This window comes from Gigantopelta aegis, chromosome 4 (assembly GCF_016097555.1).
Source record: "Gigantopelta aegis isolate Gae_Host chromosome 4, Gae_host_genome, whole genome shotgun sequence".
NCBI classification, from domain to species: Eukaryota; Metazoa; Mollusca; class Gastropoda; order Neomphalida; family Peltospiridae; genus Gigantopelta; species Gigantopelta aegis.
Window position 1 is genome coordinate 119,200,929 of NC_054702.1, and position 16,670 is coordinate 119,217,598.

Consider the following 16,670-nt stretch of genomic DNA (forward strand, 5'->3'; position numbering starts at 1 on the left):
TAATTTAACTATCTGAAAGATAATGTGTTATTTGTTGTTGTTATTTCAGATTCGGCGGGAGTCCATAGTTGAGAAGTCTCAGCAGCGCGTGGCTCGCTACGAGCAGTGGAAGAACTCGGGCAGATCAGGTGGGAGTGGTCATTATCTGGGCTTCGGTAGCCGCACTCCGCGTGACATATGCCGGCCGTTAGAGCGTCCGCAGCGGTCGTCGTCGCATAGCGCCCTCATCCGGCGCTCCCCCAACAGCTCGGACTGGGACTATGTGCGACCTCAGCGAAGGGCGCAGTCTGCCTGCAGCACTGTGCGACGCCACTGTTGTATTGACACTAACCGTTCTGGTAGGTCCAGCTTTCTAATCTCCTAACACGGGGCGAGGAACTCGGGCAAATTCATCACGGGGCAGTCGTCACGTTTAATTATCTACCTACAGAGTAAGGCTTTGGTGGAGGGTTCCTCTTATTTCGGTTACCTAATTTAGTGAGACTGTAATTCACATGCTTTAATTCAGATGTGTTTCTTTCTGTAATACCATCCAAATGGACATTTGTACATAAATGTAGCATGCATTTCTCTAATTGAACATATTTGGTATTTCTTTGATTGAATTGTATTATAAATGTGAGATTTTCATGAAACATGTTGATATCATAAAGACTTGATTCAATACTCTGGATTTTGCTAGAACAGCGATGTTCCCAGATTTGAATGTACAAGAAACAAGTCTTCATGGTATTATCCCTCACCTCTACCTCCACGATCCCTCTGGTCTTTCCGTCTTCTCTCTTTCCTCCATGAATGGTCAGCAAACCAGATGGGTGTCATCTGTCGACTTCCAAGCTGACTGCGATTTCTGTCACATGTCACAAGCCGAATCATCATTGTCAGATTATTTGTTCTTAAGCATGTCACTAACGTCTGTGATTGTCACTTGTCACTCCATCCTGTGATTATCACAACATTCTGTGTTTGTCAGAACAGCTTTATAAAGCTTGTGGTTGTCACTAATGTCTGTGATTGTCACTAATCCTTGTGATTGTCACTACAGCCTGAAATTGTCACTAGTTTCTGATTGTCACTAATGTTTGTGATGGTCACTACAGCCTGTGATTGTCACTACAGCCTGTGATTGTCACTAATGCTTGATTGTCACTACAGCCTGCGATTGTCACTACAGTTTCTGATTGTCACTGTTTGTGATAGTCACTACAGCTTGTGATTGTCACTACAGCCTGTGATTGTCACTACAGCCTGTGATTGTCACTAATGCTTGTGATTGTCAATACAGCCTGAGATTGGCATCACAGCTTGTGATTGTCACTAATGTCTGATTATTACTACAGCCTGAAATTGTCATCACAGCTTGTGATTGTCACTAATATCTGATTATTACTACAGTCTGAAATTGTCACTACAGCTTGTGATTGTCACTCATGTCTGATTGTCACCACAGCCTGAAATTGTCACCACAGCTTGCGATTGTCACTAATGTCTGATTATTACTACAGCCTGAAATTGTCACCACAGCTTGTGATTGTCACTAATGTCTGATTATTACTGCAGTCTGAAATTGTCACTACAGCTTGCGATTGTCACTAATGTCTGTGATTGTTACTACAGCCTGAAATTGTCACAACAGCTTGCGATTGTCACTAATGTCTGATTGTTACTACAGCCTGAAATTGTCACAACAGCTTGCGATTGTCACTAATGTCTGTGATTGTTACTACAGCCTGAAATTGTCACAACAGCTTGCGATTGTCACTAATGTCTGTGATTGTTACTACAGCCTGAAATTGTCACAACAGCTTGCGATTGTCACTAATGTCTGTGATTGTTACTACAGCCTGAAATTGTCACAACAGCTTGCGATTGTCACTAATGTCTGTGATTGTTACTACAGCCTGAAATTGTCACACCAGCTTGTGATTGTCACTAATGTCTGTGATTGTCACAACAGCTTGTGATTGTCACTAATGTCTGTGATTGTTACTACTTCAGACCCATGCTTATAGAGTCTTGGTCGTTTGGACTTGTGCTGCTACTTGTACGATGTACGGTGGATTTTCATTGTTATAAGTTCATTTCTTTTACATTGTTATTTACCAGAAATAAGAAACTAGATTGTGTGTTGTTCTAAACCATCTTACTATGGTTGCATTGATATATTTTTCTGCATGTCTCATAATAGAAAATTGAGAGTTGCATGTGAAACAGTTTTACTAAGTAAATCTAGTATAACCAAATAGTGAACAAGACGTTAGAATGTCTCACTAAGTTAGGGTTATGTGAACGTTAAGAACTAACCTACTAAAACGACTAATCTCTTTGTGTTCATTTGCTTGTAGAGCTTTGCAGCCTGCTTCATGTTGCCGCCACAATTTGCTTGTGTACAGTAGATGCATGCAACTTTTTGTAGTTTCCTCCCACCAGTTGGTGCACCAACACAGGGTCATTCTTAAACAAGTTGATCTCATGTGACCCAGACCATTATTTTAGTAGGGAGTTGGTCATAGGATAGGGAAACAAGAAACAAAAACAAAATGGCTCAGTCAAAATTAAGTGCTTAGATTACAAAAAACATTTCTTCAATGTAGGTGATGGGAAATAATAATTTGTTTATTTAGTTGTTTTATTCAATTAGTGTAGTTACAACAAATAATTTGTTCATTTTTGGGGGGTGTTAGAAATAATTTGTTAATTAGTTGATTTACCAAAAATAATTTATTTACTTAATTGGGTTACAAGAATAATTTGTTAGAGTAGTTGGGTTACAAGAATAATTTGTTAGAGTAGTTGGGTTACAAGAAATAATTTGTTTCAGGTTGGCCTCAGTGATTTTTGTTTTCTTGTGTTTATTCATGGTCACAAGTCTCCACTTTAAGAACTTAATGGGTGCTATTATTAACAAATATTTCAAACAGTCTTCCTGAATTAAAATTTTATCTAAATTCTTTTTTTGAAGTATATGTAAGTAAAAATTATGCCGATTTGCTTAATATATGGCAACCATTTGCCTTAATTTGAAAGATAGTTGGTAAAATATGTGTAAAAATATTTGAACTCTTTTTGTACAATCAATATTTTGAATTCATATTTGGTGTTAACCATACACTTGTTAAAATTCCACTGTGCTTGTTAGGCTTCTGCTGGAAATAATTATAAAAATGATAAATGTTTTTACCATGAAGAAAAAAGAAATGAAACCAAATACACAGATATTTTGGAAGAATTTCAAAAGAATGTTGGGGAACATTTAGATTATTAGAAGTTATTTTGAAATAAAAAAACATTTCTCAGATTGTCAACAGAATTTGAGTTTGATGGTTTATTTGGTTTCCCATTCTCTTCTTCTGTGGTAAAACACCATGAAATGTTTGTCATGATTAATGCAATACATGCAGCTGGTTGAATTAAATTGATATCAAACTGTAGATGCTAAAACCGACAGTGTAATGAGAGGTTTTTAAAATACCTATATCTTGTGTATGTCCAGATAATTTGTCACTTCATTTACAATCTAAAAGTATCAACAGCTGATATGGTTTAGAATAATTTGTTACTTCATTTACAATCTAAAAGTATCAACTGCTGATATGGTTTAGAATAATTTGTTACTTCATTTACAATCTAAAAGTATCAACTGCTGATATGGTTTAGAATAATTTGTCACTTCATTTACAATCTAAAAGTATCAACTGCTGATACGGTTTAGAATAATTTACAACTGTAAATGAAAGCCAGCAGGGATTGTTATTCTTTTCATCTTAGAACGTTTTCACATTTTAAAACTAATTACACTTTTTGGCAGGAAATGTTCTCTAATTTTAAACACTTATTTTTCTTGTGTTTGAACAAAATGAAACCAGACCATAATTTGTTATTATCTTAAATACATTTTGTCAGAGTTTAATTTGTTTACTAGGCAATCAAACTTAAATACGTGTTGCCAGAGCTTAATTCGTTTACTAGGCAATCAAACTTAAATACATTCTGTCAGCTTAATTTGTTTACTAGGCAATCAAACTTAAATACAGTTTGTCAGAGCTTAATGTGTTTACTAGGCAATCAAATATAAATACATTCTGTCAGAGCTTATTTTGTTTACTAGGCAATCAAACTTAAATACAGTTTGTCAGAGCTTAATGTGTTTACTAGGCAATCAAATATAAATACATTCTGTCAGAGCTTATTTTGTTTACTAGGCAATCAAGCTTAAATACAGTTTGTCAGAGCTTAATTTGTTTACTAGGCAATCAAACTTAAATACAGTTTTTCAGAGCTTAATGTGTTTACTAGGCAATCAAACTTAAATACAGTTTGTCAGAGCTTAATTTGTTTACTAGGCAATCAAACTTAAATACCGTTTGTCAGAGCTTAATTTGTTTACTAGGCAATCAAACATAAATACATTCTGTCAGAGCTTATTTTGTTTACTAGGCAATCAAACTTAAATACAGTTTGTCAGAGCTTACTGTGTTTACTAGGCAATCAAACTTAAATACAGTTTGTCAGATGGTACATATGGGGTTTTGTTTTTAAAAACAAAACTGATCAAACAGAACCAAAAAATCAAAACAAAAACCTTAATAACAATTGATTTATTTGTTTTTGTAAGGAAGGACATTAAATTTAAGACAATTATTTTAAATTAAAATCATCTAGTTAGCATTTTGTGAGATTCCTTTATATTTACCTCAATGTTTTTAAAGCTAAGGTGTCAGGAGCTAGTCTTCTTTGAATTAGATCAATTCTTTATAGGTGACACAAACCTTGTTTCTAGATCGGTGAAATATGGGACATCTGTCCAGTGAGAAGGGTGTTGGAAATATTTGAAATCACACAAGTACAGGTCACTGATGTCAACAGTGTACTACCACAATATATTTATTTAGTGCAAGAATAATGAAATTAAATGTTCAATTTTTATGTGTTTTGAAGTGTAACTTGCACAAATATTTCAGTTTAAACTGATACTGCCAATTAGTTTTTTGGCCAGCAGTAGTTTGTTGGTAGGCTGACTAGAAACAAAGTTTTGTTATCTGATAGCGTAATGTATATGTTTACTATGGTCTTTGCATGTTTCTGTTGTTTTTCTTGTTTTGCATTTTGTGCATTTGACATGCTTGTTAATTTAGGTCCCTGCCCCTGGGCTGTGAACCTCCCCTCCAAGCACATGTCCGTGTCGACGAGTGTGCTCTATCACAAACGAAACTCGGAATTCGCTTCCTCCGGAATGCTTAACAACCGTCCGGAATCTGTCCTCGGTAAGCTCAGCTATGGGTTTCTTCCTCAATAGGTTTCCAGCAGAAAGGAAAAAATACATGCTGCTGATTGGTCAAAAAGTAATTGAAAATGCATGTGTAGTTTATTTTTAAATTTATTTTCTGTAATAGTAAATTATTATTATTATTTCTAAGTCAAACTTAAAACTTACCACAAAGCGCTTTTTAAACTATTTTATCTTTTTGAGGAAGATAATTCTTTGTGTTTGACGTTTGCTGGAAACCTGCTCTAGCTTCATCATCTTTTGTTGTAGTAGTTTTCAAGAACATTTATTTTACTTTTTACTTTACATTATTCCAAGTTTGTCACCAATCATGGGATACCAATGACTCATTATTTAAAAAGAAATTTTACTTTTCCTAACCACTTTTCACATCTCACTCTTCAACAACTGACTAAATAGCCACACATTTATAAAGCTTTGCTGTTACCATGGATTCAAACTTGGAAGTTGAGATATCTATACAACAACGGACTCATGACCACAAATTCATAAATATTTGCTAGAAACTTTACCATTAATTTAAACTTAGTAACAACTTAGTAAATAACCTGTCCAATGCAATGAAATCCACTTGAATTTTATTGTGTATGATGATGATGTTTGTTCTGTATTGTTTGCTTATTGAAATGTTAATTTTAAATGTTTTCAGTTTGTTGGTATGTGTGTTGCGACATGCTATTTTTGGTTTCCTATTGTTTGCTTTGTTAGCACGTCTACCTGTAGAACAGTCTTCAGGTCATCGTACCTATTGCTGTGTTGTCTTCTCTCGTAGTCTTAGTCCTACTCACCAACATCAAGAGATTGTCACAAACAATGAAACTCAAATGCTCTCGGTATTGACAGTGTGAGGTTATCAAGATATTGTCACAAACAATAAAACTCAAATGCTCTCGGTATTGACAGTGTGAGGTTATCAAGAGATTGTCACAAACAATAAAACTCAAATGCTCTAGGTATTGACAGTGTGAGGTTATCAAGAGATTGTCACAAACAATAAAACTCAAATGCTCTCGGTATTGACAGTGTGAGGTTATCAAGATATTGTCACAAACAAAACTCAAATGCTCTCGGTATTGACAGTGTGAGGTTATCAAGATATTGTCACAAACAATAAAACTCAAATGCTCTCAGTATTGACAGTGTGAGGTTATCAAGATATTGTCACAAACAATAAAACTCAAATGCTATCGGTATTGACAGTGTGAGGTTATCAAGATATTGTCACAAACAGTAAAACTCAAATGCTCTTGGTATTGACAGTGTGAGTTTATCAAGATATTGTCACAAACAATAAAACGGTGAAAGCTGTAGATACTAACAGTGTCAGGTTATCAAGAGTTTGTCACAAACAGTAAAACGGTTAAAGCTTTAGTTACTGACATGTGAGGTTATCAAGATGTTGATAATCTGACAACATGAAGTGACTGTATGTGGGTTGATAAGCTGACTACATGAAGTGACTGTATATGGGTTGATAATCTGACACTGCATGAAGTGACTGTATATGGGTTGATAATCTGACACTACATGATGTGACTGTATATGGGTTGATAATCTGACACTGCATGAAGTGACTGTATACGGGTTGATAATCTGACACTGCATGAAGTGACTGTATATGGGTTGATAATCTGACACTGCATGAAGTGACTGTATATGGGTTGATAATCTGACACTACATGATGTGACTGTATATGGGTTGATAATCTGACACTGCATGAAGTGACTGTATACGGGTTGATAAGCTGACTACATGAAGTGACTGTATATGGGTTGATAATCTGACACTGCATGAAGTGACAGTATATGGGTTGATAATCTGACACTGCATGAAGTGACTGTATATGGGTTGATAATTAACACTGCATGAAGTGACTGTATATGGGTTGATAATCTGGGTTGATAATCTGACACTGCATGATGTGACTGTATACGGGTTGATAATCTGACACTGCATGAATTGACTATACGGGTTGATAATCTGACACTGCATGAAGTGACTGTATATTGGTTGATAATCTGACACTGCATGAAGTGACTGTATATGGGTTGATAATCTGGGTTGATAATCTGACTACATGAAGTGACTGTATACGGGTTGATAATCTGACACTGCATGAAGTGACTATATTGGTTGATAATCTGACACTGCATGAAGTGACTATACAGGTTGATAATCCAGGTTGATAATCAGACTGCATGAAGTGACTGTATATGGGTTGATAATCTGACACTGCATGAAGTGACTATATATGGGTTGATAATCTGACTACATGAAGTGACTATATGGGTTGATAATCTGACTACATGAAGTGACTGTATATGGGTTGATAATCTGACTACATGAAGTGACTGTATATGGGTTGATAATTTGACACTGCATGAAGTGACCATAGGCTATATGTGTTGATAAGTTGACACTGCATGAAGTGACCATAGGCTATATGTGTTGATAATCTGACACTGCATGAAGTGTCTATATGGGTTGATAATCTGACTACATGAAGTGACTGTATATATGTTGATAATCTGACTACATGAAGTGACTATATGGGTTCATAATCTGACACTGCATGAAGTGACTGTATATGTGTTGATAATCTGACTACATCAAGTGACTGTATATGGGTTGATAATCTGACACTGCATGAAGTGACCATAGCCTATATGGGTTGATAATCTGACACTGCATGAAGTGACCATAGGCTATATGTGTTGATAATCTGACACTGCATGAAGTGACTATATGGGTTGATAATCTGACTACATGAAGTGACTGTATATATGTTGATATTCTGACTACATGAAGTGACTATATGGGTTGATAATCTGACACTGCATGAAGTGACTGTATATGTGTTGATAATCTGACTACATCAAGTGACTATATATGGGTTGATAATCTGACACTGCATGAAGTGACTGTATGTGAGTTGATAATCTGACTACATGAAGTGACTGTATGTGGGTTGATAATTTGACACACAAAGTGACTGAGTATATGGGTTGATAATCTGACATTGCAAAAAGTGACTGTGTTATTAGTATTAATGGTTTTTGTACATTAAGCGTGATGGCCTGCCAGGATGGAGATAAACCTGTTACTGGTTTGTGTACAGAGGATAAGCTTAATTAATAGCTGTGCCCTGATTGAATTGACTGTACATGTTGGTGTATATAGAAAATAAGAATAGAAACTTTGTCTCACTCAAAGATGTCTGAAGTATTAATCATGCTCACTAAGATGTTGTGTTGTGGTGTGTTGTGTATTGTGGTGTGGTGTGTGTTGTGTGTTTTGTTGTCTGTTCACATTGACTTTGTCGCACATTGTAGAGCTGGTTCATACTCATCACTTGACAATAACTTTCTTGCTTCTTTTTTGTTAATTTTAAGAATTTTTTCTTTTTCTTTGTTTTGTGCTCAGTTCAGTGTTTTTGTTTTATTAGCAATTTGTTAGCTTGTTTGCCAATTTTATTTTTGTGTTTGCACTTTTAAAAAACTGGACAAGAGTTTAAAACATGAATCATAATCTCAATGCTAATAATATATTATGTTAACTTTACAAACATTTTCTGGTAAATACAAATACAAATATCATTTGATTTTGTTTAATTTTTACTTCCTTTTTCTCTGTAACATGAGAAATCTGTGACTTAAAATATCTGAATTATGAATTAAGATTGTCCAGTTTTTCCTAGCATGTAGATTATCTGAGTGCAACTGACAATGGTGAAGGGCTGTTAACTTCACTCAGTTAACTGACTGCTAACTTTGCCTTCTTTTGCCTTCCCTTCCTCCCCCCATCAGCCCTGAACACGATCCCCGAAGGCCGTCGCTCTTTTCTAGCCTCGAGTAATCCGGCTCCTCATCAACCCAAGAGCATGGCGGCTCTCAACGCGGCTCCGGTGAAACTACGGGAAAGTAAAACGCCTCGGAAAGCCCGGCCATCCAGTGTGGCCACGAGCATGCCAACGTTTGTGGTCATTGAACGACAGTCGCCAAGGAGTAAGAGCACAGATCGCTTGTCAAGAGGTACACACCCGATAGGCAAGTGTGGCATGTCCCAGCTGACAATATCATGATGGGTTGTCCAAGCTGACAATTACCTGATGGGTTGTCCCAGCTGACAATTACCTGATGGGATGTCCCAGCTGACAATTACCTGATGGGTTGTTCAAGGTAACATATGAGTTACCTCAGCTGACAATAACATGATGGGTTGTCCCAGGTGAGAATAACATGATGAATTGTCCCTGGTGATTGTAATCAGTAATGCGATGGCGGTGTGCCAGCTTATAGGTGATTGTAATGTGATGGGATGTCTCGGCTTATTATAACATGGTGTGTGTGTGGTGTTACAGATGATAAGGAGTGGTGGCACATAATTACCATGGTATAGTGTCACATAATTATCATGATGTAGTGTCACATGGTGATACAGAGGAGCATCACATGATACAATGCTACCAGTAAGATGCCATAGATGTCATATACATGTAGTTGTCACGGATAATATCACCAAAATGTCAGAGGTGTTACAAGTTGGGTGATACAAGCAATGTGGTGGGCATGGTATAGGTTGTGACTGATGATACTTGTAAGATAGTTTGGTAGTCGGTGATTTATCTGATACATGTTGTTTGGTAGTAGCTGTACATCGTGTGATAGTTGAGTATTCACTGATTACATGTGTGATACAGCTTAGTAGTCCGTGATTTATATGATAGTTTGGTAGTCACTACATATGTAATAGTTTGGTAGTCACTACATATGTAATAGTTTGGTAGTCACTACATATGTAATAGTTTGGTGTTCTCAGACTACATGTGTGTTAGTTTATTGACTTATATGATAGGTTTGTATTCATGGACCACATGTGTGATAGTTAGGTAGTCCCTGACAGTATATGTGATAATTTGGTAGTCTCTGACAGTACATGTGTGCTAGGTTGGTAGTCACTGTACTTGTGTGATAGGTTGGTAGTCACTGGACTTGTGTGATAGTTTAGTAGTCACTGTACTTACGTGATAGTTTGATAGTCACCAATGTGTGCTATCAGCTGGGACATGCTACACAGTTGTGAGTTTATCAGACCCGTCTTACTTGTTGATGTTGGTGTACTCTGTGTATGCTGTAGTAATTGCCACACCTGTGTTAACTAGTGTTTCACCTCTGTCACCACTTAAGCAGGTGTTTGTTGAGTTTAAAACCAGATACTTGGGCAACAGGGCGATGAGCTAGTCGTGTGTGCAATCCTCTGATCCACTTCATGCACAATGAAGGCTGCACAATCGTGCACTTTGGGTTTTAATTTTACCGCACACAACAAATAATTTTTTAATTCTTTTTACTAATACTGTTTAGATAAATCACTTAATTTATATTTTTTCTTTTTTTCTTTTATAAGGGATGTAGAAGTAAATAATGACGCATTCAGTGTTAGATTTGTAGAGCTTTGTAGTGTGTAGTTAGTGCTCATTAGTGCTGTTTAGTTGGCTACAGGTCAGATGAAGTGTGGTATATCAAATATATTATACACAGTTTGTTATGAAATACCAGTTACAGATTAGATGAAGTGTGATATATGACACATGAACACATGGTTTGTAGTGTAATGCTGATTACTGGATGCATGCACACACTAACTCTATTGTCTCACACAGACCGACCAGACAGGTCAAAACAAAAAGTGTCGCGCAAGTCTCTACCGGCGACTCCAACCCAGGCGGGCAGGGACGTGAGCAAGGAGAGCCGCGAGGGGGAGGAGGAGAACAAGACCTCCCCCGTGTCCTCCAAGGTGAACCGACAAACCATCGAGCGTCTGTCGATGCCGAAACACGTCCGGAACAAGATGGAGGCGGGCAAGGACAAGCCAGAAGCGGCTGCCGCTCCGACAAACACAAAGCTGGATGGCACCAAGGTTAGTGATGTTCTCGTCGTTGTGTTATTTTGTTCACGTCGAACCACTGCTGTTGTTGTGCCACAGCGTCATGTGTGAGTGATGTTCTTAACCAGCATGCTTCACTTTGTTCTTCCTTCCTGTAGGGAATGCTCCACATTGCCTGTTTCTACAGCTTGTGTCATCTTCATTCACACCATTCATAGTGATTACCAGTTTTATTTGGTTGATGCCTTTTCTTTTTTTTTACAATAAGACAAACTGTAATGAAGAAGATGAGGGATGATAAAGAAGAAAAGAGATGTTAAGTTATTACTATCTATCTAAATACATGACATAAAGAAGATGATAAGGGATGTTAAGTTAATACTATCTATCTAAATACATGACATAAAGAAGAAGATGAGGGATGTTAAGTGTATTACTATCTGTCTAAATACATGACATGAAGAAGAAGATGAGGGATGTTAAGTGTATTACTATCTATCTAAATACATGACATGAAGAAGAAGATGAGGGATGTTAAGTGTATTACTATCTAAATACATCACATAAAGAAGAAGATCGGGGATGTTAAGTGTATTACTATCTATCTAAATACATGACATAAAGAAGAAGATGAGGGATGTTAAGTGTATTACTATCTGTCTAAATACATGACATGAAGAAGAAGATGAGGGATGTTAAGTGTATTACTATCTATCTAAATACATGACAAAGAAGAGGGTGAGAGATGTTAAGTTAATACTATCTATCTAAACACATGACATAAAGAAGATGAGGGATGTTAAGTGTATTACTATCTATCTAAATACATGACATAAAGAAGAAGATGAGGGATGTTAAGTGTATTACTATCTATCTAAATACATAACATAAAGAAGAAGATCGGGGATGTTAAGTGTATTACTATCTATCTAAATACATGACATAAAGAAGAAGATGAGGGATGTTAAGTGTATTACTATCTATCTAAATACATAACATAAAGAAGAAGATGAGGGATGTTAAGTTAATACTATCTATCTAAATACATGACATAAAGAAGAAGATGAGGGATGTTAAGTTAATACTATCTATCTAAATACATGACATGAAGAAGAAGATGAGGGATGTTAAGTGTATTACTATCTATCTAAATACATGACATGAAGAAGAAGATGAGGGATGTTAAGTTAATACTATCTATCTAAATACATCACATAAAGAAGAAGATGAGGGATGTTAAGTGTATTACTATCTATCTAAATACATGACATGAAGAAGAAGATGAGGGATGTTAAGTGTATTACTATCTATCTAAATACATGACATAAAGAAAAAGATGAGGGATGTTAAGTGTATTACTATCTATCTAAATACATGACATAAAGAAGAAGATGAGGGATGTTAAGTTAATACTATCTATCTAAATACATGACATGAAGAAGAAGATGAGGGATGTTAAGTGTATTACTATCTATCTAAATACATGCCATGAAGAAGAAGATGAGTGATGTTAAGTGTATTACTATCTAAATACATCACATAAAGAAGAAGATGAGGGATGTTAAGTGTATTACTATCTATCTAAATACATGACATGAAGAAGAAGATGAGGGATGTTAAGTGTATTACTATCTAAATACATCACATAAAGAAGAAGATCGGGGATGTTAAGTGTATTACTATCTATCTAAATACATGACATAAAGAAGAAGATGAGGGATGTTAAGTTAATACTATATCTAAATACATGACATAAAGAAGAAGATGAGGGATGTTAAGTGTATTACTATCTATCTAAATACATGGCATAAAGAAGAAGGTGAGAGATGTTAAGTTAATACTATCTATCTAAATACATGACATAAAGAAGAAGATGAGGGATGTTAAGTTAATACTATCTATCTAAATACATGACATGAAGAAGATGAGGGATGTTAAGTGTATTACTATCTATCTAAATACATGACATAAAGAAGAGGATGAGGGATGTTGTTAATACTATCTATCTAAATACATGACATAAAGAAGAAGATGAGGGATGTTAAGTTAATACTATCTATCTAAATACATCACAAAAAGAAGAAGATGAGGTATGTTAAGTTAATACTATCAATCTAAATACATCACATAAAGAAGAAGATGAGGGATGTTAAGTTAATACTATCTATCTAAATACATCACATAAAGAAGAAGTGAGGGATGTTAAGTTTATTACTATCTATCTAAATACATGACATAAAGAAGAAGATGAGGGATGTTAAGTTAATACTATCAATCTAAATACATCACGTAAAGAAGAAGATGAGGGATGTTAAGTTAATACTATCTATCTAAATACATCACATAAAGAAGAAGTGAGGGATGTTAAGTTTATTACTATCTATCTAAATACATCACATAAAGAAGAAGATGAGGGATGTTAAGTTAATACTATATCTAAATACATCACATAAAGAAGAAGATGAAGGATGTTAAGTTTATTATTGTCTGTCTAAATACATCACATAAAGAAGAAGATGAGGGATGTTAAGTGTATTACTATCTATCTAAATACATCACATAAAGAAGAAGATGAGGGATGTTAAGTGTATTACTATCTATCTAAATACATCACATAAAGAAGAAGATGAGGGATGTTATGTGTATTACTATCTATCTAAATACATGACATAAAGAAGAAGATGAGAGATGTTAAGTGTATTACTATCTATCTAAATACATGACATAAAGAAGAAGATGAGGGATGTTAAGTTAATACTATCTATCTAAATACATGACATAAAGAAGAAGATGAGAGATGTTAAGTGTATTACTGTCTATCTAAATACATCACATAAAGAAGAAGATGAAGGATATTAAGTGTATTACTATCTATCTAAATACATGACATGAAGAAGATGAGGGATGTTAAGTGTATTACTATCTATCTGAATACATGACATGAAGAAGATGAGGGATGTTAAGTGTATTACTATCTATCTAAATACATGACATAAAGAAGAAGATGAGGGATATTAAGTTAATACTATCTATCTAAATACATGACATAAAGAAGAAGATGAGGGATGTTAAGTTTATACTATCTATCTAAATACATGACATAAAGAAGAAGATGAGGGATGTTAAGTGTATTACTATCTATCTAAATACATGACATAACGAAGAAGATGAGGGATGTTAAGTGTATTACTATCTATCTAAATACATGACATAAAGAAGAAGATGAAGGATGTTAAGTTTATTATTGTCTATCTAAATTCATGACATAAAGAAGAAGATGAGGGTTGTTAAGTGTATTACTATCTGTCTAAATACATCACATAAAGAAGAAGATGAGGGATGTTAAGTTTATTACTGTCTATCTAAATACATAACTTTCTGATTCCAAAAGCACATTGTACTTTCCAAGTTCAATTTAAGTTTGTGTATGCAAGTTACAGTTAGCAGTAATATTATATTTAATTGCTATGTACAGATAATGTATCACAGCCAGTGTTATTAAATGTTTAAATACGTTCTCTCATGTTTTTAAAACTTTCCAAGAAGGATTTAGTTAAATGTATAATGGGTTTTTTTTAAATATATAAAATGCTAGCAAAACGTAATAAATTTTTGGTGGATGGATAATAATTGCAGAATTTATTTTTCCAAATTAAAACAAATTTCACCCCTGCCCTATCATAATTTGTCAAATATCACTCCCCTCAATTCGTTTTGGCCAAATGAAGTATAAAAAGGTTTTATTTGATTTTGAAATTAGCTTTTTGGTGATTTCATACTGGGAATATATTTGCCATATTCATTTTTAATTTGTGTAAATTTGGTGATTTGGTGAACAGCATGTTAAACCTTGTCAAGCTGTACATGGTCATGCATTCACTGTTGCCAGCCTGCAGAGGACTGGTGGAAATAAATCATACACTGTTGCCAGCCTGCAGAGGACTGGTGGAAATAAATCATTCACTGTTGCCAGCCTGCAGAGGACTGGTGGAAATAAATCATTCACTGTTGCCAGCCTGCAGAGGACTGGTGGAAATAAAACATTCACTGTTGCCAGCCTGCAGAGGACTGGTGGAAATAAATCTTGAGCATGTTTTTCTTCAACATCCTTTGTATGAATTACTTCCTCTGCGCAGTTCCCTTCAGTTGGCTTGTGTTCATCTTTCCATCCCGTACTGTAGTTTCTTGTAGTCAGCTGTACCGTCTGTTTTGTGATTGAATGCCATCCATGTTGTTGCAGAACACCTCTAGGTTTGCACGGCAGCGCGTTCCTAGGAAAGCCTACTCGACTACCAATCTTTCGACTGTTGCAAGAAAGGTTTGTCAAATGCTGCAAACTGTATTGCTCTATTACATAGTGGTTCCCTTAAGTGGCTTTTGCATTTCATTACTTGGAAGCAAAACAACTTTTGTTCAGTTTATTAATTGTTATTTTATCCATCTTTGGTGATGGAATATCTACATGAACAAAGGTTATTTTGTTATTTAGTTAGTTGGCATTGCTGCTTGCACTGTATGTATTTGTTTATCAATGTGTATGCGTATTAATCTGAACAAACTGTTTGTTTGCTTTCGTCTGTTGATTATCTAAACCAGACAACATGTTCACTAGCAGCAGTGTTGTGCCTGTTTTTTTTAAAAATACAGACAAATTTGAATCTGATTTTTAATTATTACATTATAATATTGAAGTTGATTGCAGATGAGAATTAAACAAATGGTTTGTCTGTCTGTCTCTGTCTGTCTGTCTGTCTGTTAGTATTGGACAGATGATTTTCAAACCAATAGATATATAGACAACTAGATATCTAGATAGATAGGTGGATATATTGTCACGTTACATCAAGTGTTTTATCATAACAAGCATGACAGTGATCAATCAGTTTCTTGGAACTTTCATTTGTGTTAATGTGACCATGCAGTATTAACAGATGAATTTAGAGGTGGGTTTTTTAGTTACTTAACTTTGAGAATTAATTTGTTTAATTCTTTCTCTTTTTTTGAAGTATACAGATAAAGTTCTCATGTTTTACTGAGGAATGAAATTATTTGTTCTCAATTGATAAATTAAATGAAATAACTAACAAGTGATCATAACATATTGATACATAAGTTGTTACATACATATAGTACTAGTTTTTATATTGATAAATTAAATGAGATAACTGACAAGTGATCATAACGTATTGATACATAAGTTGTTACATACATATAGTACTAGTTTTTATATTGATAAATTAAATGAGATAACTGACAAGTGATCATAACGTATTGATACATAAGTTGTTACATACATATAGTACTAGTTTTTATATTGATAAATAAGTTGTTACATATAGAAAGTACTAGTTTTTATATTGATAAATAAGTTGTTACATATAGAAAGTACTATTATATATTGATAAATAAGTTGATAATATGTTGTTACATACATGCAGTACTATTTTTTTGTATTAATAATAAGTTCTTACAAGTTCTTAATTGATAAATTAATTG

The 16,670-nt window shown here is 34.7% G+C and overlaps 1 protein-coding gene across 1 annotated transcript in view; it reads left to right on the plus strand.

Annotated features, from left to right (window-relative positions):
• Nucleotides 1–16,670, plus strand: part of LOC121370229 — an 89,587-nt gene that overhangs the window by 35,165 nt on the left and 37,752 nt on the right. Inside the window, exons 4-8 of the mRNA XM_041495353.1 lie at nucleotides 50–338; nucleotides 5,136–5,264; nucleotides 9,095–9,319; nucleotides 10,951–11,207; nucleotides 15,415–15,492. Coding sequence (XP_041351287.1) covers nucleotides 50–338; nucleotides 5,136–5,264; nucleotides 9,095–9,319; nucleotides 10,951–11,207; nucleotides 15,415–15,492 — 978 coding nt within the window. The remainder of the gene's footprint in view (nucleotides 1–49; nucleotides 339–5,135; nucleotides 5,265–9,094; nucleotides 9,320–10,950; nucleotides 11,208–15,414; nucleotides 15,493–16,670) is intronic.